Source organism: Vombatus ursinus, unplaced genomic scaffold (genome assembly GCF_900497805.2).
Source record: "Vombatus ursinus unplaced genomic scaffold, bare-nosed wombat genome assembly UNPS02006779.1, whole genome shotgun sequence".
NCBI classification, from domain to species: domain Eukaryota; kingdom Metazoa; phylum Chordata; class Mammalia; order Diprotodontia; family Vombatidae; genus Vombatus; species Vombatus ursinus.
The window spans coordinates 8,898,210-8,921,741 of NW_020946557.1; the positions used below are offsets into that span (position 1 = coordinate 8,898,210).

At 35.7% G+C, this 23,532-nt stretch overlaps 1 protein-coding gene across 1 annotated transcript in view; it reads right to left on the reverse strand.

The window, feature by feature from the left end:
• The window catches only part of CEP85L (centrosomal protein 85 like), a 160,463-nt gene that overhangs the window by 117,238 nt on the left and 19,693 nt on the right, over window positions 1–23,532 (reverse strand). The window contains exon 2 of the mRNA XM_027848564.1: window positions 14,249–14,410. Coding sequence (XP_027704365.1) covers window positions 14,249–14,410 — 162 coding nt within the window. The remainder of the gene's footprint in view (window positions 1–14,248; window positions 14,411–23,532) is intronic.

A 23,532-nucleotide genomic window follows, 5' to 3' on the forward strand; every position in this document is an offset into this window, starting at 1 on the left:
TTCTATTACCTCATAGACTACTTGGCCACTCCTAGATCCCCCCCATAGTCTTTCTGTATATAAGATCCACCTTGTCTCCATTAAGACGCTCAGATTCTTAAAATCTAGCTGGTGCGGTTTAGGGGTCCAGGGGGTCCTGGGACCCCAAAATCACAAGACCTGGGTCCTGCCCGAAAGAATTCGACCCAAGCCTTCTTTCTGCCAAAGACAGGATTTATTAGAACATCCATCATATTAGGCAGACTCTTAAGGAGTCTGAACATGAGTAAGCAGTGGCTAGATTACAAGAATCTAAGCAGTGGCTAGATTTTAAGAATCAAAGCAGTGGCTAGATTTTAGGAATCTGAGCTGTGGCTAGATTTTAAGAATCTCAGCATCTTAATGGAGACAAGATGGATAAAAGAGCATGCTTACCCAAGTTCAAAGGCCAGCTTCTTTACCTTGAGCAGGATGTGCTGAACCTGGGTGATGCTTCTCGGCAAAGGTTGCCCCAGAGCCCAAGGCCATTGCCAGAGGGGCCCACGCTTGTAACTCCTGGGACCTGGACCTTGTGGCCAAGGGGAAAGCCAAATTTGGCCATGTGGGAAAGTCCAGGGTTTTAACTTTCTGGGGCCCAGATACCAACCCCATCATTCCCCCCTCAAACAAACAGGAACCCAAATTCTTTTGAGATAAGGGGCACTGTCCCTGCCTCGAGGGGGTCCCAAAGAGGAGGTTGACTGGAACTGAACACAGGCTGCATCCAGGGAACGATGTAGGGACATTGGCTGGTACTTGCTGTTTGCTACCAACTGTAGGTGAATGGCCCATAGTCTCGGAGACAGAAAAGACTGCAGGGCCCAGATACAAAACAGGGACTAGATTTAGGACCCAAATGAGAGAATAAAACATCCTTAGCTCTATTTGGATTCAGATAATTCGGTTTTCCAACCATGCAGTCACAATACGCGGGTCCTGCCCAAAAGAATTCAACCCAAGCCTTCTTTCAGTCAAAGACAAGGTTTATTATAACATGTGTCATATTGGGCAGACTCTTAAGGAGTCTGAACATTAGTAAGCTATTGGCTAGATTATAAGAATCGGAGCAGTGGCTAGATTATAAGAATCTGAGCAGTTGCTAGATTTTAAGAATCTCGGCATCTTAATGGAGACAAGATGGATAAAAGAGCATGATTACCCAAGTTCAGAGGCCAGCTTCTTTACCTTGAGCAGGATGTGCTGAACCTGGGTGATGCTTCCCGGCAAAGGTTGCCCCAAAGACCAAGGCTATTTCCAGGGGGGCCCACGCTTGTAATTCCTGGGACCTGGACCTCATGGCCAAGGGGAAAGCCAAATTTGGCCATGTGGGAAAGTCCAGGGTTTTTCCTTTCTGGGACCCAGATCCCAACCCCATCGTAGCCAATAGCTCACTTATGTTCAGACTCTTTAAGAGTCTGCCCAATGTGATGGATGTTCTAATAAACCTTGTCTTTGGCTGGGGAAAAAAAAAAAAGAATTTAGGAACCTCTATAAGCCACTGAGGAGAAAAAAGGTTTTAGGAAAGTTGTTAAAATGTTCTACAAAGGCTGAGCCATCAAAAAATACTACACTATGTCTGAAAAGTGTAGCTATCAAAACCTTAAAGTTGAAGACCTAGCAACAAATGTGTAATTATGCACCATGACAAAAAAAACTTTTGCCCAGAAAGGAAGCATCAGTGATCTTAACTGTGTTCATGTCCAGTTTAGTCAAGGTTTATAAAAACATTAATTAGAAATAATCCCCACAAAAAAATTAACATTTCCAAGTCATATAAAATTTTAATATAATTTAAAAAATTTTTCTAATATGTACCATCTTACAATAAAAGGTTTATTAGGCTTCAAAAAAATTTAAATACAAACTGAACATTAGTTTAAAAGTTCTCATATATAAATTCTTAATAAAGAAGCATATGAACACTTCTATGTCAAAAAAGGAAGTTTGCCAACATTATTATTTATACTAATATCTCAGGAAGTATAAATAAATTTAGTCCCATGTGGGTTCTCCAATTATACTGCTCCTGAGAACGTACCAAATAATCCAACATTACATGTTTCATAACTCCCTTCCCCAAAAGTCACGAAAATCTAAATTTTTTTAACGGCTTCTGTTTATATTCTAAGCCCATCAATATCAAGGATTGTATTTTTCTGGGCACATTTTGCTTCTACCAAGTCTAATTACCATTAACTGTTCCTTCCATCCATAATCATGCTTTAGATGCATGAATTTTTTAAGATGTATCCTCTGAATGGTAGATTAAACCAATTCTTAAAACTAGGGTGTTATCTCAGGGCCAGTGTTTTACCCACTGCACCACCTAGCTGCCCCCAAAGATCAATTTTTTAAATTAAGTACAAATATAATTTCATAAACTAAAGCTAGTATTAATTTGAGAAATTATTAGTAATATTTATTTACATTTTAGAACAAAAATTTTTTTTGGTTATGGATAAGTAGTCAGATTTAGACAGAAGAGGTAAAAATACGGATGACAATGTGGCAGAGTCTTCACTACCAGGTTGTAGTACACCTAAACTAACAAGAGAAAGAAAATATGTTGAATCATTTCTGCAATATTGATTTATTTCTAATAATGATAATGGTGTAGAAAAACCTCTTTGCTCAATTTGTAATGAAGTTTTGGCTGTGGAAAGCATGAAATCAGCCAAACTAAAATGATACCTTAATACCAAGTATGCAGTATATTGCAATAAACCAAAGGAATATTTTGAACATCTTTTAAAATCTTCAAATAGGGGCAGCTAGATGGCGCAGTGGATAGAGCACCGGCCCTGAATTCAGGAGGACCTGAGTTCAAATCTGGCCTCAGACCAAACACTTGACACTTACTAGCTGTGTGACCCTGGGCAAGTCACTTAACCCCAATTGCCTAAAAAAAGAAAAAAAAATGTAAAATCTTCAAATAAAGAAAAACAATTTTTTGAGAAATTTGTTACTGGCAATGAAAAGTATTTACTTGCAGCTTAAGAAACTTATTTAATTGCAAAAACTAAAAAGCCCTACGCAACAGGGGAAGATCTCATGTTACCTGCTGCTATTAAAATGTCAGAAATAGTTCATGTGAAAAAGTATGGGGATGAAATTCATAAAATTCCTTTATCAAATGATACTGCTTCCAAAAGAAGTTCTGAAATTAGTAATGACCAATTTCAGCAGCTTATTACTGGGCTTAAGGGCAACCCAAAGTTTGCAATTCAATTAGATGGAACAACTGACATTTCTAATATGGCACAGTTGTTACTTTATGTAAGATATGTTTATGAAGGAAACATATGAGGAATTATTGCTTTGTTGCCCTCTAGAAAGGCACACAAAAGGAGAAGACATGTATCTTAAAGTTCAGCATTTTTTCATAAATGAAGGTTTACAGTGGAAAAATTGCACTGGAGTCTGTTCATATGGTGCTGAAGCAATGATGTATGAGAATGTTGGATTTGTAGCAAAAGATCACTTTTGGTGCAGCTAGTTGGCGAGTGGATACAGCACTGGCCCTAAAGTCAGGAGGACCTCAGTTCAAATCCAGTCTCAGACCAAACACTTGACACTTACTAGCTGTGTGACCCTGGGTAAGTCACTTAACCCCAATTGCAAAAAAATATATATATATATATATTACCAGAGTCAGATGTTGTGCTTCACAATCTAACAAAATTATGAACTTCATTAAAAGCCATGCCCTTAACAGTCGTTTGTTTTCCAACTTTGGAAAGACACGGACTCCATGATTACAAAAGCTTATTACCTACATACAGAGGCAAGGTGACTCTCAAGAGGGTGAAGTTTAAACAAATTATTGCAACTAAAAGATGAAGTTGTTATATTTTTGACAGAGCAGAAATCTGATTTTGCTAATTTTTTTCATAATGACTTGTGGCTTTCAAAACTTATTTGTTGGATTTTTTTTTAAAAAAACCCAACGATAGGGACAGCTAGGTGGCGCAGTGGATAGAGTACCAGCCATGAAGTCAGGAGGACCTGAGTTCAAATCTGGCCTCTGACCAAACACTTGACACTTACTAGTTGTGTGACTCTGGGCAAATCACTTAACCCCAATTGCCTAAGAAAAAGAAAAACCCAACAATTTAAATATGCCGCTTCAAGGAAAAAATTGTAGCATATTTATCTTAAAAGATAAAATTAAAAGTTTTAGTAAAAAAGTTAAGAAAGGGTGGAAAGTCATTCTTTAGAAATGTTTACAGCTACAGATGATTTTATAATTAAAAATAACCTTCCCAAAGATTTAATTTTAAGAGTTATAATTGATCATCTGAAGTGCCTAAAGATAGTTTCAGAAATACTTCTCTTTAAATTTTGATTTTAAAAAACTAAACTGGGGTCATAAACCATACACAATTGAAATCAAATAGATCAGTCATCTGCCATTAAACGTTAAAGAAGAATTTGCCAAACTATCAAGTGACAAAGGTTTAAAACTTGAGTTTCCTAAAAAAATGTTGAATAAATTTTGGCTTGGGATTAGGATAGAATTTCCAACAATTTCTGAAATTGCCTAAACATACTTCTGTCATTTTGTACTACATATTTATGCAAAGATACATTCTCAGCATTGAGGATTATAAAATCAAAATATCAATCAACTCTGAAAAACATTGAAGATGCTCTATGTCCTGCAGCATCAAATATTCAGTCAAGATTTAACACTTTATGTAAAAATAAACAAGCACATCCATCTCATTAGTATGCAAATTTGTTTTCCTCTTTAACAAATGGTATTATATGTATACCAAAGAATTGTTTTGAAATAAATTTCTTTGTGATTTATTATCAGTAAATGTTTGATTTGTATATCTATTTTACATACCTATATACCCGGGGTGGTAAATATTTCTCGGTTAAAAAGGGGTCACAAGTAGAAAAAGTTTAAGAAGCCCTGATGTAGGCTAGGCTACCACTGTGAAGGCCTCCAAGGTCCATCAAAGTCTAACAAGCATACAATATAGTCTGCAAAAACATGGAAATTTTGGAGGGATGATATCTTGAAAAGTATATGCACCATTGAAAAGAAATCTAAGTGTGTTCTACTTTTAAGCAACCTAACATGTGAGAATTACAGATTTACAAAAGTTTAACGTAAGTTAACCTTTATAAACTCTCCCAACAGAATGTGCATTGTACTGGGTAGGCACTGTACTAAGTCGGTCAACTGGCATATACTACATGCTTACCACGCGCCAAGCACTGTTTAGAAAGAATATAGTTCCTATCCTCAAGGAACTTACAGTATAATCAGGAAAGACAACATATAAAAGGAAACAAAAATGGGGGGCAAGGGGAAATTCAGGGAAGAGGAGAAGGTTTGGAAACGACAAAGGTGGGAAATGAAGATTGGCTGCCCTGGACATGCTACTTAAAGCACCCCTTAAAATAGAGATTCTGGTAGGAGCCATCAGATCAGAGAAAGAGGCCACGGGAAGCTCAGGGTTCTTCCAATGTGTTGAATTTCTTGTGTATATACAACCGTGTGTGTGTGTGTGTGTGTGTGTGTGTGTGTGTTTGTGTGTGTGTGAGCGTGCGCATGTGCGTGTGTACATGTATGTATGTATATTATACACACAGAGCTGTGAAAACCTGAGTTAAAAAAAAAAACAAAAACAAAAGTGTTGAATTCCAGTGCTGGACTGAGGCTTCAGAGTAAAGACACAACTTTGAAAAACTTGAGAACTACGATCAACACAGTGGCCAACCATGATACCAAAGGAAGGACGATTAAACACGCTATCTACCTCTTTAGACATAAAGATGAACTTGGTACAGACTGTGATAAATTTTGAGTGTGGTAAATAGAAACTTTTTTTCTTGCTTGACTGCCTATTTGTTGCAAAGTTTTGGTTTTCTTTTGTTTTTCCCCCAGAATGGGCCAAGGGAGGGAAGGAGAGAAAATGAAATTGTTAATTAAAAATTTAATTTTTGTTAATTGTCCTTTTAAAAGTCCCCTTTTTGAACTTTATATTCATTAGAATACCTCACAGACTCCTCAGAGACTTGTGGTCTTTCTATGCAAGTTTTAATAAAACTCTTGAGAGAAGGATCAAGTTATTCACCCTGAAGAAAATGACAAATAATGATGCATTAATAGACATGGAGCAACTTTCTCACTTCAGTCTATTATCAAGTGAAAAATATTAATAACAAAGAAGAAATCATCTTTACCCTTCTCAAAGATGAGTTTATAGCAGAGGAACCCCACCCCTACTCTTATTCTCTACCAGCTATGTCTACAAAACTCCTTCCAGTAGTAGTGACCAGAACAAGATTAAAATGCAACTGGGGAATGTTTAATAAAATAAACAGAATACAACATAAATAATGTAAATGTGTGGTTCTCCAAGTCAATAAGATGCCCAAAGGAATCCTTTTTTTTAAATGAATATTTAAAATTTTTTTCCAATTACAAGTAAAAACAATTTTTAACATTTGTTTCTTAAAATTTTAAGTTTCAAATTCTCTCCTTCCCAATGTCCCTTCCCCCTCCCTGAGAGGGTAAGCATTTTGATGTAGGTTATACCTGTACAGACATGCAAAACCTATTTCTATATTAGTCATGCTGTGAAAGAAAACAAACAAAATAATAATAATAATAATAATAAAGTAAAAAACAGTATGCTTAAATCTGTATTCAGACACCATCAGTTCTTTCTCTGGAGGTGGATAGCATTTTTCATCATGAGCCCCACAGAATTGCCCGAGATCACTGTATTGATGAGAATAGCTGAGTCATTCACAGTTGACCATCATATAATATTGCTGTCACTGTGCACAATGCCTTCCTGGTTCTGCTCACTTCACTTTGTATCAATTCATATAAGCCTTTCCAGGTTTTTCTGAAAGTACCCTGCTCGTCATTTCTTACAGCACAATAATATTCTATCACAATCATATAACAACAACTTCTTTAGTCATTCTCCAATTGATGGGCATCCCTTCAATTTCCAATTCTTTGCCACCACAAAAAGGGGTGCTATAAATATTTTTGTACATATAGGCCCTTTTCCTTTTTTTTTTTTTAAAATCTCTTTGGGATACAGACCTAATAATGGTATTGCTGGGTCAAAAGGTACACGATACACAGTTTTATAGCCCTTTAGCATAGTTCCAGATTTCTCTCCAGAATGGTTAGATCAGTTCACAACTCCATTGACAATGCATTAACATCCCAATTTTCCCACATTCAAAGGGATCCTTTTCTATTTGAATTCAACACCTGACACCTCGAGAATGCAGATTTACTTCATAAATTATACAATGAGAAGGAGAAGTAAAACTACTTGTAACTGCTGGTGGTGCGAACTGAGTGAACCACACTGACTCCATCTTGTGACTTAATTCTGGAGCTAACTCAGTTCCCTTTCTATTCAATTATGGGTCTAATCCAATTTCTGTCCTGTGAGAAAACTATACTCAGTCGTGGGAATTGTGAGAGGGCTTTGTTGCTTGTTTGAACCTAGCCCTACATGGCTGGGAAGCAGGACAAGATTTTCCTGCCGCTTAAAGACCTTTAACTAAAGGACCTAGATTATGCTGACCAGAAACTCAGTCAGATCCAAACAGGAGTTTTCTCACAATTATATATCTCAAACAACTCATATGTCTTATCTGAAAACTGGCCCCATACTGATGTTCCTTTGATTGTATTCAGACACTTGGGGGGAAATGGGCCACCTCTTTTTCTGATCTCAGAAAATTGTACCTGTTTGCTGTCCCACTCTCAACTTGGAAAGTTCCTATTCTTTCCTCTAATTAGAAATCACACTACCTAATTTTTATCCTGGTTAATTTTCATTTAATTAATTAGCCTTATTTGATTGTTTTTAATGCATAAAAAAGTCTGTCTCCTCCAGTACTCAGGGTCCAGTGCCAAAGCTGTGGAAGGTGACTGCTCCTGATTTGTTAGGCAATTGGCATGTACTGCTTAATAAATCAATATGCTCCAAAGCTCGAACTTTTATTTTCTCAGTCATTTTGTCTTTTACCCACCACATAATCACTACACAACTCTACTAAGTCTTAAAATTCAATCTATGCATAAAGAAAAAGAAAGTCATAACTATATAAAGATATTAATCTCTCTTTTATAATGCAACACCTTTTCCAAACCTCTACTGCTGATTACAGTAACCTATCATTAAGAAAATAATGACTAACCAAGTAATTTGAACAATTTGTCATCTAGGCAATATACCGAGGCAAGGTGAGGGGGTGGGGGGATGTTGGCACATGATCCAAGATGTCCAAAATGGGCCTATATCAACAATTAATCCTGATAATAAAGAGATGCTACAGTACTGTATATGGCTATGTGCTTGTAAGAAAAGATTATTATCCAGCTTTAAAAGCCAAGGCTTAGAAAACTAAAGAAACTGCTTCTAGATTTTAGCTTTGAGAGGATTTATAGCATAGAAAAACATTAGTTTTCATAGAAATAAAAAGATATGTTTTGTAACATTCTATTTTCAAAAGAAACATACTTAGTACACTTCTAGGAATCTATTTCTAAATATATAACAAATGACAGAGAACTAAAACATTTCTCTGGCCTTACTTCCAAATCCACTGAAGCTCAAATTACTCTTATCTTTTTTTACATTTTCTCCTTGTAATATCATAGCCCATATATTGGAGGGTATTCTGACCATGACAAAACAATGAAAGGATAGAAAATAATGGTCATACATACAGAGAAAGAGATGTTCTAATAAATGGATGTGTGATGCTAAATAAATTCTTTCAACTCTAAAAATGTTTTCATGGGCACTATCTTGACAAAAGAATTTTAATCAAATGTCAAACTTCCATCTGATCTATGAACATTCAGAATGCAAAAACTATTCTATCTTCATGGAAAAAATTAAATCACTATGTACAAAGCAAAAACTGACAATTTTAGGGCCTCTATGTTAGTAATCTTTCTCTCTACTTTTTTTTTTTACCAGAAACTATCCCTCTTTTCTTTAAATACTGTCATCTTATGGTCCCTACAGAACATTCAAGAGAGTATGACTAGTGTTTTTTAAATCCTGTAGCTGAATGGAATATATGAAACAATGTCATGATGGCTACACATTTTTAAAAGTAGTTAAAACCAACTTTATATACTGCATAGTACAGAAGAATTTGCTGCACAACATAAGCATTTAGTTCAAATAAAACAATACACAGCATGGTGCTCCAATTTTACTGTGAAAAAATGTGACCATTACAAAGGTGGACCAAAATTCCAATTCCTCAGCTCCCATGAATAACAACAATGATGACGCCTACTATGACTATGAAATATTACTACTCCTCCAATCCACCTCAGCCCAAAACAAGGATGGTCATATCCTTGATTCTGCCTCACCTAAAAGTATTCCCCTTCTAGGAACAAGAACTCTGAAATCCCATTATCTACTTTTCCTTTCATTCCATCTCTACCTCCTTCTCCCCAAACCTATTTTTTATACTCTCCCTGACCTCCAATTTCTCCAACCTTCAGCACTTACTCAGGGGCAGGTAGGTAGCACAGTGGATAGAGCACCAGCCCTGGATTCAGGAGGACCTGAGTTCAAATTGGACCTCAGACACATAACACTTACTAGCTATGTGACCCTGGGCAAGGCACTTAACCCCACTGCCTAACAACAACAACAACAACAAAAAAAAAAAAAAAAAAAGCACTTACCCAGACTATCATCACCTCTCTGGCTACATTCTCCTTTTTTTCCCTATCCAGACCATCTGCTGAACCAATTTAACTTTATAGTTACTCTTATTCCCCATTCCCTCAATGCTATGTCTTATGGTCACTCACACTGTGCCAAATTCCAACTGTGAATTATTTTCACTTTTTACTTTCTACACTTTTATTAACATGTTGCAGAGCAAAGCTAAAATAAGTCACAAAACCATGATGACTTAGTCCATTATAAACTTAGGTTATCTAATCTCTCCTGGACCTCCCTTTAGCAAAGCAATGTTTTTACTCTTCCCTAATCGATTTTATATCCCACACTCCACAGTGACTGTTCCAAAACTTCTCTTCTTACCTTCAAAAGCAACCCTTCCAATACCCTTCTCAACTGAGTTCACCTCATGAGGATATTTTACCATAAACACCCTCTTCTCCCTCATCTCAGAATCCCTTGATATCCGTCTTCACAATCTCTTCCAGTCTCTGATGAAAAGGTAGTCCTTTTCCTCACCAAGATCAACCAATACCCTTGGATCTTAACTCCTTCTGTCTTCTCCTGCAGATTACTCCAATATTATCTTCCTTCTCTCCCTCTCTAATTTTTAATTTCTTCCTATCTACTGGTTCATTCTCTCCTACCTAAAAACATGCTGAGTTTCCTACACTGAGGAAGGACGACCTCTCCCCTGTCACTTTCCCTCTTACTATTCCTCAGCCTTATCTGTTGGTTTATCACCCATATTATACTTCCTAAACCATGTGCATTCCCAAGACCTATTTTGAGCCTTCTTCTATTTTCTCTCTACATTTCTTTACTTGGTGAGCTCACTGTGCCAACTGCTTTAAATATCCTTTCTATGGATAGTAGATCTAAATCTATATATTCAACCCTAGATTCTCTCCTACACTCTAGTTCCAAAGCTCCAACTGCCTATAGGGCAGTTTTAAAAAAAATAATATTTTATTTTTCCCCAGTTACATGTAAAGACAATTTTATCATTCTTTTTTTAAAAATTCTAAGTTCCAAATTTTCTCTCTCCTCTCACTTCCCCCCTCCTTGAGACAGTAATCAATTTGTTATAGATAATGTATGTTCAATCATGCAAAACGAGTTACCATATGAGTTATATTGTAAAAGAAGACACAGACCCAATGGGGGAAAAAAAACACCAAAAGAAAAATACAGAAAGTGAAAAATAGGATGCTTTGATATGCATTCAGACTCCATCAGTTCTTTCTCTGGTGGTGGATAGCATTTTTCATCATGAGTCCTTAAGAACTGTCTTGGATCTTTGCTTTGCTGAGAATAGGTAAGTCACTCACAGTTGATCATCACACAATATTGCTGCTACTGTGTACAACGTTCTCCTGGTTCTGCTCACTTCACTGTGCATCAGTTCATATAAGTCTTTCCAGCCTTTTCTGAAATCTGCCTGCTCATAATTTCTTACAGCACAGTTAGTATTCCATTATAATCATATACGACAATTTGTTCAGCTATTTCTCAATTAATGGGGCATTCTTTCAACTTCCAATTCTTTGCCATCACAAAAAGAACTGCTATAAATATTTTTATGCAAGTTGATCCTTTCTCACCCCCACGCCCCAAGTGTTAAGTAAGAAACACAAAGGATGTAAGAGTGGACTGGTTCATGTCTGAGTTTTAAAACTGGAAAGAGAATGGAGGGAAGAAGGAATATACAACGGTAGGAAGAAGAAAAGAGGAATACAACTTGCTATTTCTCATGATACAGTTATGTGAAAAGAGTAAAGAACCATCAAGAAAGGGACAGGGTTTTTAGATAGGATAATTAAGTGAACCTCATTTTTATCTTGACTGGACAAATGTGGACTGAATACATATAACAGTAAGTGCTAGCACAGTATAGAACACTTTAGATTTGCCAAGGACTTTAACAACTATTATCTCACTTGATCCTCACAATAATCCTGAGACATAGGTGCTATTAGCATCCCTATTTCTGTCTGCCTAAGGCAGACAGAGTTCCAATGACTTGCCCACGGTCACAAAGCATCTGATACCAAATTTTAACTCGGGCCTTCCTACTCCAGTTCAAATGTACTATCCACTGTACCAGCTAGCTGCCTCTAACAAACATACCCAGAGTTTACTGTAGAAATACATCAGATTAAAAAGGGGAAAGAATAGTCACAAACCAAACAAACTTCCTGATGCCCAAACGGGTACTAAAAGAAGAAAAAGATTAGAAAAGGGGGAAAAACTGGAAAGTAAAAGAGTGACTGTAAGTTGGAAAACTACTTTAAAAGATTATAGTAAGTTAATAATAACAACAACGAACACTTATATAGTTCTTACTATGTGCCAAGAATTGTGTTAAGCCCTTTACAATCATTATCTATTTCATTTGATCCTCACAACAACCCTGGGAGGAAAATGTTATTAATATCCCCATTTTACAGATGAGGAAGCAACAGAAGACAGAAGTTAAGTGATTTACACATGGTCACACAGCTACTAAGTGTCTACGGCCACATTTGAACTTAGATACTCCTGACTCCTGGCCCAGGACTCTATCCACTGTGCCACATAGCTGCCCATTATGAATGTAAGAGAATATTATTCCACTGTAAGAAATAACAAAAGATGATTCCAAAGAATCCTAAGAGTGAAGTAAGCAGGACCAGGAAACAATTTCTACATGAAAAACAACTATGAAAAACTTTAATTGACATAACACATCTCTACAAGACCCACAGTGAAGCCTATCACTCACTTCCTGGTTGTTGTCCTTCATTCTCGATGCTAGAGTCAAATTACAGTGTGTCCAACTGTGGCTGATCAGACCAATATGAGCTCAGAATGCTTTGCCACAGGTCAGGCACAAATAAATAGTCCATGTGAACATTTGGGATGGATTCTCTAAATTTGCGCATCTCGCATTTGAGACTCACTTCCTTACACAAAAGTGATAGAAGGTGTGGAAAGGGACACACATTTTTGGAAATAGCCACTGTGCAAATTCACTTTGACTATGTTTATATCTTAGAAGTGACTTTTTTTTCTATTTTTTTGAATAGAAATAGAGAGGAAGCATGTGGTAACAGTGATACAAAAAAGGGAAAAATGCTTTTTTTTGGTGTTTGTTGAGTTAAAAATGTATTTATGGGGCAGCTGGGTGGCGCAGTGGATAGAGCACAGGCCCTGGGGTCAGGAGGACCTGAGTTCAAATCAGACCTCAGACACATAACACACACAAGCTATGTGACTCTGGGCAAGTCACTTAACCCCAGCTGCCTCACCCAAAAAAAAAAAAGGATGAAACTATTTTGTGAGTCTTAAAGCACTGTATGAATGCTAGTAAGTATAATTACTAGTCTTTAAATCTACAACTATCAGAGTTAAAATTTAAAGAGAACAGAAAAGGGTAGATTTTTTTTTATAAAGACCATCACTTAATAAAAACCATTTTTTCTCATCTTTTCTTCCTTCCTCCCTCCCCACAAAAAAAAGAGTGGCTCTAAATCACTGAGGTTAGAGGGGCAGGGGCTAAACTCATGATCCCAGTCCCACTGTGACTGACACAGGTTCCTTGACCTGCCCTGTTTCCAACCTGGGCTGGTCTGTCCATTCTTTGGCAACTTGGTAGAACATGGTTTGGCTGGAGGGAGGGAGATGTCTAGGGGTTCATTATTTATTGTTAAATTTAATGCAGATACTGGATCAACCTAGACCATTGCAGCTCAGACCTTCCAAGCTCAAGAGATCAGCCAGCGTCAGCATCCTCAATAGCAGGGATTACTGGCAGGTGCCACCACGCGTGACTTTAATTCATTTTCAAAAATTTTGGTCCAACAAAACTAGGATGCTGGATTTCTTAAATCTAACTCAGACTGCCGCTCTCTTGATTTACTGATTCCTGATCTTTGTATAGAACCACATGTACTATGCCTTGTACATATTTCTCTTCTTTCCATATTTATGTTTTAGAATGCCTGGCAAATTTACAAAAATATACATTGAGTCCATAATATTATGGACTCTATGTAATTGCTAGCCCAGCAATGGCACACTAGGTTAAACAACAGATTCTGTCAAAACAATCACAATGTGCTAAGAAAGTTGCATTACCCATCTTGAATTCTAGAAAAACTCCTCACATTTCTATTGCATACATTTAATACAACATTAAATTTAACGTGCTGTTTCGTAAGATCTGTCAAAGGATATTATTATGATAATCAGAATAAAGAAAACTAATGTTTTAAATGTTTTATCAAATGTTTTAAATCAAATGTTTCTAAGAAAAGAACATAAACAAAAATATAGCAGAAAAACTGACTTCATCTTACAAGCCAAAGTAATTATATATGAGATAAAGGATCATTAAAAATTACTCTTGCAAATTAATATTCTATTAGTATTTACCAATATATCAATTAGAAATGATGGAACAGATACTCTTTTCATTTTCTCAGGTCATAATCATCATTAAGTCTAATAATTTCTTACGGTTCATCAATTTAACTCACCTTCCACACTGTCAGAACAGGAGGTTCCAATGCCAGTGTCCCCACTGTCAGAAGCGATACTATGTCGTCGGGTGTGGCTACTACGAGTGCTTGATGGAACAGTTGTGGCCTGCCACAAAGACTCAGTACCAGATGACCATGCTGTGGAGGAGTAATCTTGGCCTGCAATGAAAGAAATCTAAAATTTAGTATACGTGGAGAGCCCAGTGATGGACAGGTTAATTAAGAAAGCAAAAGGCATCTTTCAAAATCTCATTTGTATCCACTGAGTCTAAAAGCTCACCAAAAATTCTTCAGAAATGATAAAAATTTTTTAAATAGTCAATGTTGGAGAAGTTGTACATACTACTACATTGTTAGTGGAGCTACGGATTGATACAACCATTTTTCTTTTTGTTTTGTTTTGATACAACTATTTTTAGAAAGCACTATGAACTATTAGAACTATGTAAACAAAGTAACTAAATGTCCATACTTTTTGAGATTCCATTATTGGACTTATACCATAAGGAAGCCACTGATAAAAAAGTCTCATATATACCAAAATATTTATAGCAGCACTGTTTGTGAAAGCAAAGAACTTGAAACAAAATAGATGATCGTTGACTGGAGAAAGGCTGAAAAATTATACATAAATGTCATGGAATATTACTGTGCTGGAAAAAATGATGATTGTAATGAATACAGAGAAGCAAAGAAAGATGCACATGAACTGATGCACAATGAAGTAAGCAGAGCCATGAAAACATACACAATGACTCTAATGGAAAGAACACTCAAACCCAAAAAAGTGAACACAGCAAAATTACAAAGAACAAGTATGACTCAAAAGGGGAAATATAAGGGGATACTCCCAACCCATTCCCTTCTGAAAATGGGAGGTTTACAAGAGCTGTACCTTGCATGTGTTTTCAGGTTTTATCAAAGTACTAGTTGGTTATGTAGATTTTCCCCCCTTTTTTGTGTTTAAAAAAATACTACTTGTTATAAAGAATGGTTTAGGGAAAGAAGGGGTACACTTCAGAAACTAATGATGTAAAAAAACAAGAGACATTCAACATTAAAAATTCATCAGAAAGATGCTTCTAGGAATTTATACCTCATGAATGTTAAGGTATCATTGATCTCTCAATCTACAAGGTAATTTAACCTTTTTTGAGACATTATTTAATTTGAGACATTATTTGAGACATTATTTAAATTTGAGACATTATTTAAAAAATCAATACTTCATAATATTTAATTATATTTATATTTATAAATTAAATATCATAAATTTATTTATAAATTTGTATTGAACATTTTTATAAAAATTTAATAATTTATTTTTTAAAATAAAGCAAACATTAAAATGACAAATGTATTTTCAAAAATCCAGGTAATTTTACATACCACTGTTCACCCAGAGCTACAATATTATATTACTTCCTGAAATTGCCTTTTTCTAAAGTGATATGAAAGACAGAGCAAATTATTCTACTGAGAATTAATACTCCTAACTTAGGGAATCTTCTCATTCTATCAACATAGTTGTAAAAATGCAAATACCTTGGAACTAACTTATCCTCAACATTAATACTTAATAGTCAATCAAAAACTTCTGGTGAAAATGATGGCCTACACCAAGGCACACAGATCAAATTCCCTATGTCAGGAAAAATCTGAAAATTGTACCAGGAAAAATAATTATCAAGATATCCAATAAGCTATAGAAAGTTATTTCTTCTATCCTTGAACTGAACTTGAACTGAACAAAAAGCCATCCAGAAGCCGAGGAAATAGGAAAGGGGGCAGTCAACAACGCAAGCCTCAGAGTTGGAGAATGAATGAATGAATTAATGAATGAATACTAGCATTTTTATATGATACCTACTATGTACCAGTAACTTTGCTAAGCACTTACATAAATATTTCTTTTAATCCTTATCACAACCCTAGGAGGTAAATAATACTTTACCAATAAGGAAACTGAAGCAAACAAAGCTTAAGTGACTAAGAGGCTAAGGGTCACACAGCCAGTGAATGTTTGAGACTATATTTGAACTAAGATCTTCCTGACACTAGGCCCAGGGCTCTATCTACTGTACCACCTAGCTGCCTCCAGAGATAATCTCTGAGGAAACGCACTAATATTAAAGACTAGAAAAGGCTTCTTGCAGATGAGAAAAGAAAGAGATCTAGGTTTGGAAGACAAAAGGAGAAGAGGAGGGGGAGAGAAGCGAGGAAAAGAACAGGAACAAGAGAGAAGTGTAGAGGAGAGAAAGAGAAAGGGAAGAGAGATGGAGAGATGTAAAGACCTGATGACAATTTACTTGGAAAATGCTAGTGGATTGGCAAAAAAAGTAACTGAGACAATAGGCTCAGGAAAGCTGGCTACAAAGTTTACCCACAAAAATCAACAGCATTTCTATATAATAATAAGATCCAAGAGGAAACAATAGAAAGGGAAATCCTATTCAAAATAATTACAAAATGTATAAAATATTCAGGAGATTTATCTACCAAAGCAGACGCAATACTTGTATAAATTTAATTACAAAGCACTCCTTAGAGAAATACAAGATGAACAAAAGCAAAGAAGAAATGCCATCCCTATTTGCTTGTCATCCCAGTATACTTAGAAAACCCCAGAGAATCATATACAACTGAGACAATTATCCAAAACATTCAGGAAGCATTAATTGGGTAACTAGGTACCAGGCACAGTGCTAGACACTGGTGATACAAAGGATGGAATAATCCCTATTTCTATGTTAATCACTCCAGTAAAGTATTGTGATGCAAAATAAAGCCACAAAAATAATCTGAATTTCTATGCAGCACTAACAAAAAAGGAAGAAGTGAGAAAATTCACTCAAAATGACTATAAAATGAAATATGAATTAGCCCATAATGGCACATGCAAGATTTATGTGAACATTATTACAAAATATAGTTGGGACATTCCAATGTTAAAAATGAAAAATCTACCTAAATTTTCAGATTTCATGCTGTACCAATCAAAACTGACAGAACTAAACAAAATAATAACAAAATTGATTTGGAAGAACAAAAGGTCTGGAATCTCGATGGAAATTTTGAGAAAATACAGAAATGAAGGGTGCTTCAATAGCATTATCAGACTTCAAACTATATTATATTACATTCAAAATGAATTATGAAGCTATGTTATGTTATATTCAAACAATATTATAAAACTATTTGGTATCAGTTTTTAAAAAAGAAAAATGATTCACTTGAACAGACTAGATAAGGAATAAATGCAAGCACTGGATGGGCACATGATAAATCTAAGAACATAAATTACTCAAGAAAGAACCACTTTTTCTATTAGAACTGGGAAAACTGGAAAGCAATCTGGCAAAAATGAGATTAGACCAACAAATTATAGCTCAAAAGGAATATAAACATAGAAGATAAAAAGAAAGACCATTATGACTAAATAAAATTTTAAAGTTGTTGCACTAATAAAAGTAAAAGAGAAACAACAGAGTAGGGAAAATTCTACAAATATCACCCGAAGTCTAATAACCAAAATAACTTTTATATGTAGTTATATATAGAGAGAGAGTTATGTATACACACGCATATATATATATCACATATATATATATATATATATATATATATCACGCAAATACTATTCTCCAATAAATACATGGTCAAAAGACAAAGTTTTCAAAAGTATTTCAAACTATTAATGACCATATGAAAACATACTCAAAAAATAAAAAATGAAAGAAATACAAATTAAAAGAATCCTAAAATTTTATCTCACATCATGATAATTGCTATGGAAAGTCAATGTTAACAGTCCTATGGGAAAAGAGGCATAGCTGGTGGATTCATGAAGTGATCCAATCATTTAGGATTTAAATTTGGAATTTTGAGGGGGTGAAGAGGACTTTTTTAGGTTTTCTATATACTTCAACCCAGTAATGTAATTACAGGGCATATACTACCAAGGAAGAAAGAAGTGAAGGCCCAATATATGTCAAAATATTCACAGTAGCATTCTAAGGAAGCACAAGATGAATACCCACTGATTGAGGAATGACTGAAAAAAGCTGAGATATTAATATAACAATACTATTTTGCAAAAAGAAATGACAAATGAAGGATTCAAATAAACACTGGAAAATATATGAACTGATAAAGGGCAAAATAAGCACAATCAAAAGAGCATAAACAGTAACTATAAAAACACAAATAAAAAGACAGCTAAAAAGGATGCTGCGCTTTGATGAAATGAAAAACCAGTAAAGGTCCAGGACAAAAAATAAAGGAACTTATCTCCCTCTTCATGACACAGATGTCAGACACTATCAGGTCGGAATATTGTAAAATTAACAGAGTGGTCCTTTCACTAAATTGTGATGGGATGGTTCATAAGGGAAGGTTCAATCTTTGGACTGGGGAAAGAAATGAATGTGGTATAAAGACAAAATGAATTGGTAAAATGTTTGAGCTTTTTTAAGCCTAGGAAATTTAGGACAGATTCCAAGAAAAAAGATCATGAAGAACTGACTTTAGAAGACTAAGGGGAAGTGATAAGAGAATTAACATGATTTCTTTAAATTAGATACCACAAGTAAAAGTTAATGAAACAAGGAATTGGGAGTGAGGGAGAAACGCTTATTTTCTAAACCACTTTCTTATTTGACATACTCTAATATTCCAATAGACCAGCACTGATATATCTTCCAACTGTGCAAATTGTGGCCCATCCCTGTGTAATTTCTGTGCTTCTATACCCATGAATAAATCTATTCACAAGTTGTCAATTCATAATGCCAGAAGCCTTCTTCATGATCTCTTGACATTCTATGCATACCAATGAAGAATATGTTTTATTTACCAGTTATCCCTCCCTCTGTTTACATGCCACGGTCATCTTTTTTTAGTCAAACACTTTTCTAATGACTTTCTTTATACTGCTCTTCTTGCATAATCCCTTGTTTATGATCTGTTGCAATTTCTTTATGCCCAACCTGTGTCCCGACATTGCACTTTGGGTGATTCTCAAATTCAGTTAGTTGAAACTGCTGTCTTCTATGACACATGGCCATAGAGCTTCACCAGAAAAATAACGGCTTTTAAAAAGTGTGCCTTTCTCTCCAATAGAAGCCTGGAGAATGCCAAGAACTCTTAATTTCACAAAGAAAATCTTTGAATACACTCCTACTGAATTCTGGTCCCTATATGCAGGATCTGACTAAATTTATTGGGCTGCCCCAAACTGTGATTCATTGCATGGACAGTAGGCATTCCTTCATCCATTTGATTTTTCCCATGTGAAGTTAGGCCAAAATCTTAAAGGATTATAGATCTCCCTTAGGAAGCTTTACAGTGTACAAGGGCTTGACACAATCTGTAAAATATCACCTGAAAACAGAAGCACTGGAGGATCTCACTACCTATAAGGAGTTCTTAAGCTTTTTTATATCACGGATTTTTTTTTTTTGCAGTCTGATCAAACCTATGGAATCCATCTCAAAATACCATTTTTAAAAAATGCATAAAACAAGATACATGGGATTATGAAGTAAACTAATCAAACTGAAAAGCAGTTATGATTTTTTTTTAAATCCACAGACTCCAGGTAAAGAACCCTTAATAACACAAACTCTCTTTGAAGAGGACTCAGCTCTGACATGCTTTCTGACAGGGACAAACAGCTTAAGCAAGCAAGTACCTCTCTATTTTATACCAATTAATATTTTATTTAATTAATTTAATTTAATTAATATTTTCTATGAATTAATATTGATCACAGGGGCAGTAAAACAAAGTTCTTTCTGTTGTTATGGCCTTGGCAAAGAGTTAAGAAAATGTACATCTCATACTTCTTTACACAGAAAACTATGGATACAGAATATTTCAGATACTGTTGATATGTTGTTTGGTTCTACTGAACGTTACCACCATCACCACTTTCTAGCTTTTATTTTTACTACAAAAAATGATTCACTGGAGTAGGAAAGAGATAACTGAAAATGAAAGCTATATAAGAATGGAAGAGTAATAAAAGGATTTTAAGACTTTAACAATAAATGTAAGATATGTCTTTGGTGTGAATAAGAAAGAAGGGGAAGTGATTAACATTGTACTGTTACAAAGTAAGATGCTTTATCTCCAGGAAAAGACATAGTTGTGGCTTACTACGGAGGGATAGTAATACTAGGCTGTTAAAAAAAAAAATAAAAAGTAGACATCATGGCATTTGTGCCATAAAAAGGAAAAAACAGGATCTCAAAGTAGGAAAAACAGATTTAATTATAACCCCAAATGTTAATAGGGAGAACTCATCAATAAAAAGTGAATTTCAGAATGTATTAGAAAACAAAGCCCAAAAGTTGCTGCTTATACAAAACGCATTCTAATAATAGAGAATCAAAGCAAGACTGTAATAAAATACATTAAACAGCTAAATTTTTAAAAGTTGCAATGACAAGGGCAGCTAGGATAGAGCTCCAGCCTTGGAGTCAGGAGGACTTGACTCCAACCTCAGACACTTGTTAGCTACGTAACCCTGGGCAAATCATTTAACCCTGTTTGCCTCAGTTTCCTCATCTGTAAAATGAGATGAAGAATGAAATGGCAAACCACTCCAGTATCTTTACCAAGAAAACCCTATATAGCATCATGAAAAGTTGGATACAACTGAAACAAATAAACAGAGATAATGTAAGAATTTTTTTGACATTTGTGATTAATATGTATTTCCCTCCATCCTGTTTTTCCCTATTTATCCTCTCCCTCACTCTCCTTTCACCCTGTCTCTTTTCAAGTGTTTTGCTTCTGAGCACTGCCTTCCCCAATTTGCCCTCCCTTCTAATAGCCCCCTCCTCCTTCTCTTGTACCCTTCCTCTCCTACTTCCCCATAGGGTTAGATAGATTTCTATAACCAACTTCGTGTGTATGTTATTCTCTCTTTGAGCCAGTTCCAATAAGAGTAAGGTTCAAGTGTCGTCCATCATTTCTTTCCCCTCCCTTGTAAAAGCTCTTTTGTGCCTCCCTCTCTCACCCCTTATTTTTTTTTTCAGATATTATCCCATCACAGTAAACTCATACCTGTGTCCTCTATGTATACACCTTCTAACTGCCTTAATAATGATAAAGTTCTGAAGATTTACAATGATCATCTTTCAATGTAGGAATGTAAACAGTCTAACCTTATTGAATCCCTTATCAGTTCTCTTTCCTGTCAACCGTATTATGCTTCTCTTGAGACTTGTATCTGACTGTCAGATTTTCTATAAAGTTCTCTATTTCATTAAATGTCTAATTTTGCTGGGTAGGTGATTCTAGGTTTTAATCCTAGCTCCTTTACCCTCCAGAATATCATATTCCAAACCCTCTGATCCTTTAGTTTAGAAGCTGCTAAATCTTGTGTTTTCCTAACTCTGGCTCCCATGATATTTGAATTACTTCTTTCTGGCCGCTTTCAGTATTTTGTCCTTGACAATATTTGGCTCTAAAATTTGGTTATAATATTCCTGGGAGTTTTCATTTTGAGATCTCTTTCAGGAGGTTATCAGTAGATTCTTTCAATTTCTATTTTATACCCTGGTTCTAGGCTACCAGGACAGTTTTCCTTGATAATTTCTTGAAGTGTGGTATCAAGGCTTTTTTTTTGGGGGGGGGGGGATCACAGCTTTCAGGTGGTCCAATAATAAGACTTTCAAGTATTTCTGAAGCAAAGAACAGGACTGAGTAAGGAATTCTGAAATAAAACATGAGACCAAAGAAACCCAAAAAAGTAAAATTATTTAAGCAACTAGAAGTTATGAGAATGTACTGCTAGAATTCTAATAGAGGAAGAAAAAAAATGCCCACTTTAAAGCCTTCATTTCTTGAAAGTGTGTTGGGAAAGCTAAACAAGAAAAACAAGGAATCTCTGGAGGAGGACTGGCTCTATATTGAAAGTTAAAAAGGGAAAAGAGAAAGAAGGACAAAAAGAGGAATACCTTAGTGTAAAAAAGGAGGAAGGGGGTAGAACTTATGATTTCTTAAGGCTGGGATAAGTAGGAAGACGAATTTACAAACATGGAAAAAAGAATGTGAGGAGTGGGCATCAGAAAAATCTCACTCTCTTATCTCCTTAGACAAAGGACAATTGAAAATATACAGAGAGAGAGAGAGAGAGTATTTAGTGTAGAAATACATGAAACTTAACACAAAAACAAGGGGTAGGGTGGGGGTGAGGCAGGTTGAGAAGTGGCAGTTAAGAGCAAAGATAAAGACCAGGGAGGTAACAGTCACAAGCAAAGTCATAATCCTGAAGGGAAGACTAAAAGAGAAAAGAAGAAAAAAAACTAAAAGTTATAGTGATATCTTAGATTGCCTCTTAAAACAGCTGAGGAATGGAAATATTACACTAAAGCATAATACATGAATATAAGGCAATATTATTATACCACAAGAAATTATAAAAGGAATCTCAGGAAATAGTAGGTAGTATGAACAGAACAATTTATAAAAGTACAACACTATAAAGAAAATAGAGTGATGAATACAAGGTGCAGAGATATATTTTTGGACATGGCCAACGGTGTTGGTTTGTTCGCTTCACTGTTTGTTACAAGGGTCTTTTTCTTCCTTTCAGTTTTTAATTAGGGAGAGGGATATGATTCCTTATGTGGACAGAGGGAAAGAAGAGAAGGGAGGAAGAGAGAGAGGGAGGAAGGAAGGAAGGAAGGAAGGAAAGAGGGAACTTCATTGCCCAACTGGAACTGGCCAGTTGGGTGCCCAATAGGGCAGCTACTGCTACTCATAGATCATTATTTCTGTTTTGGCCAGAAACCCTGAGGGTCTTCCTCTCCCAAGTTGATTTTTTTTTTTTGACTAGGTAAAAGAGGCCTCATTTCTAACCTAGCCTTAATCACTGAATGGGCATTGTCTCAGTCAAACCGAGACCTGAGAAAGACCTTAACTTAAAAAGGCCAAGGTCTCCCACTGCATCCAGGGCCTTCGCCAGTCATCTTGATCTATATCTAGGCACTGGACCTAGATGGCTCCAGAGGAGAGGAGAGAGTGAGGCTGGTGACTCTGCACAGCCCTACCTCACTTAAATCCAATTCACTTACAAATCATGACATCACCTTCCAGATTAAGGACAAACAATGAATGAAGGATTGAGAGGGGGATGGAGGAATAAGGGATTAGCAAAAGTGATGCCAAAAGAGATGGCCAATGAGGTATTTTTAAAATGAACAGAACAAAGAATGAAGTTCAGAAGGAAGGATAGACAAATGAGACAGTTTTGACAGTAACATGGAAAA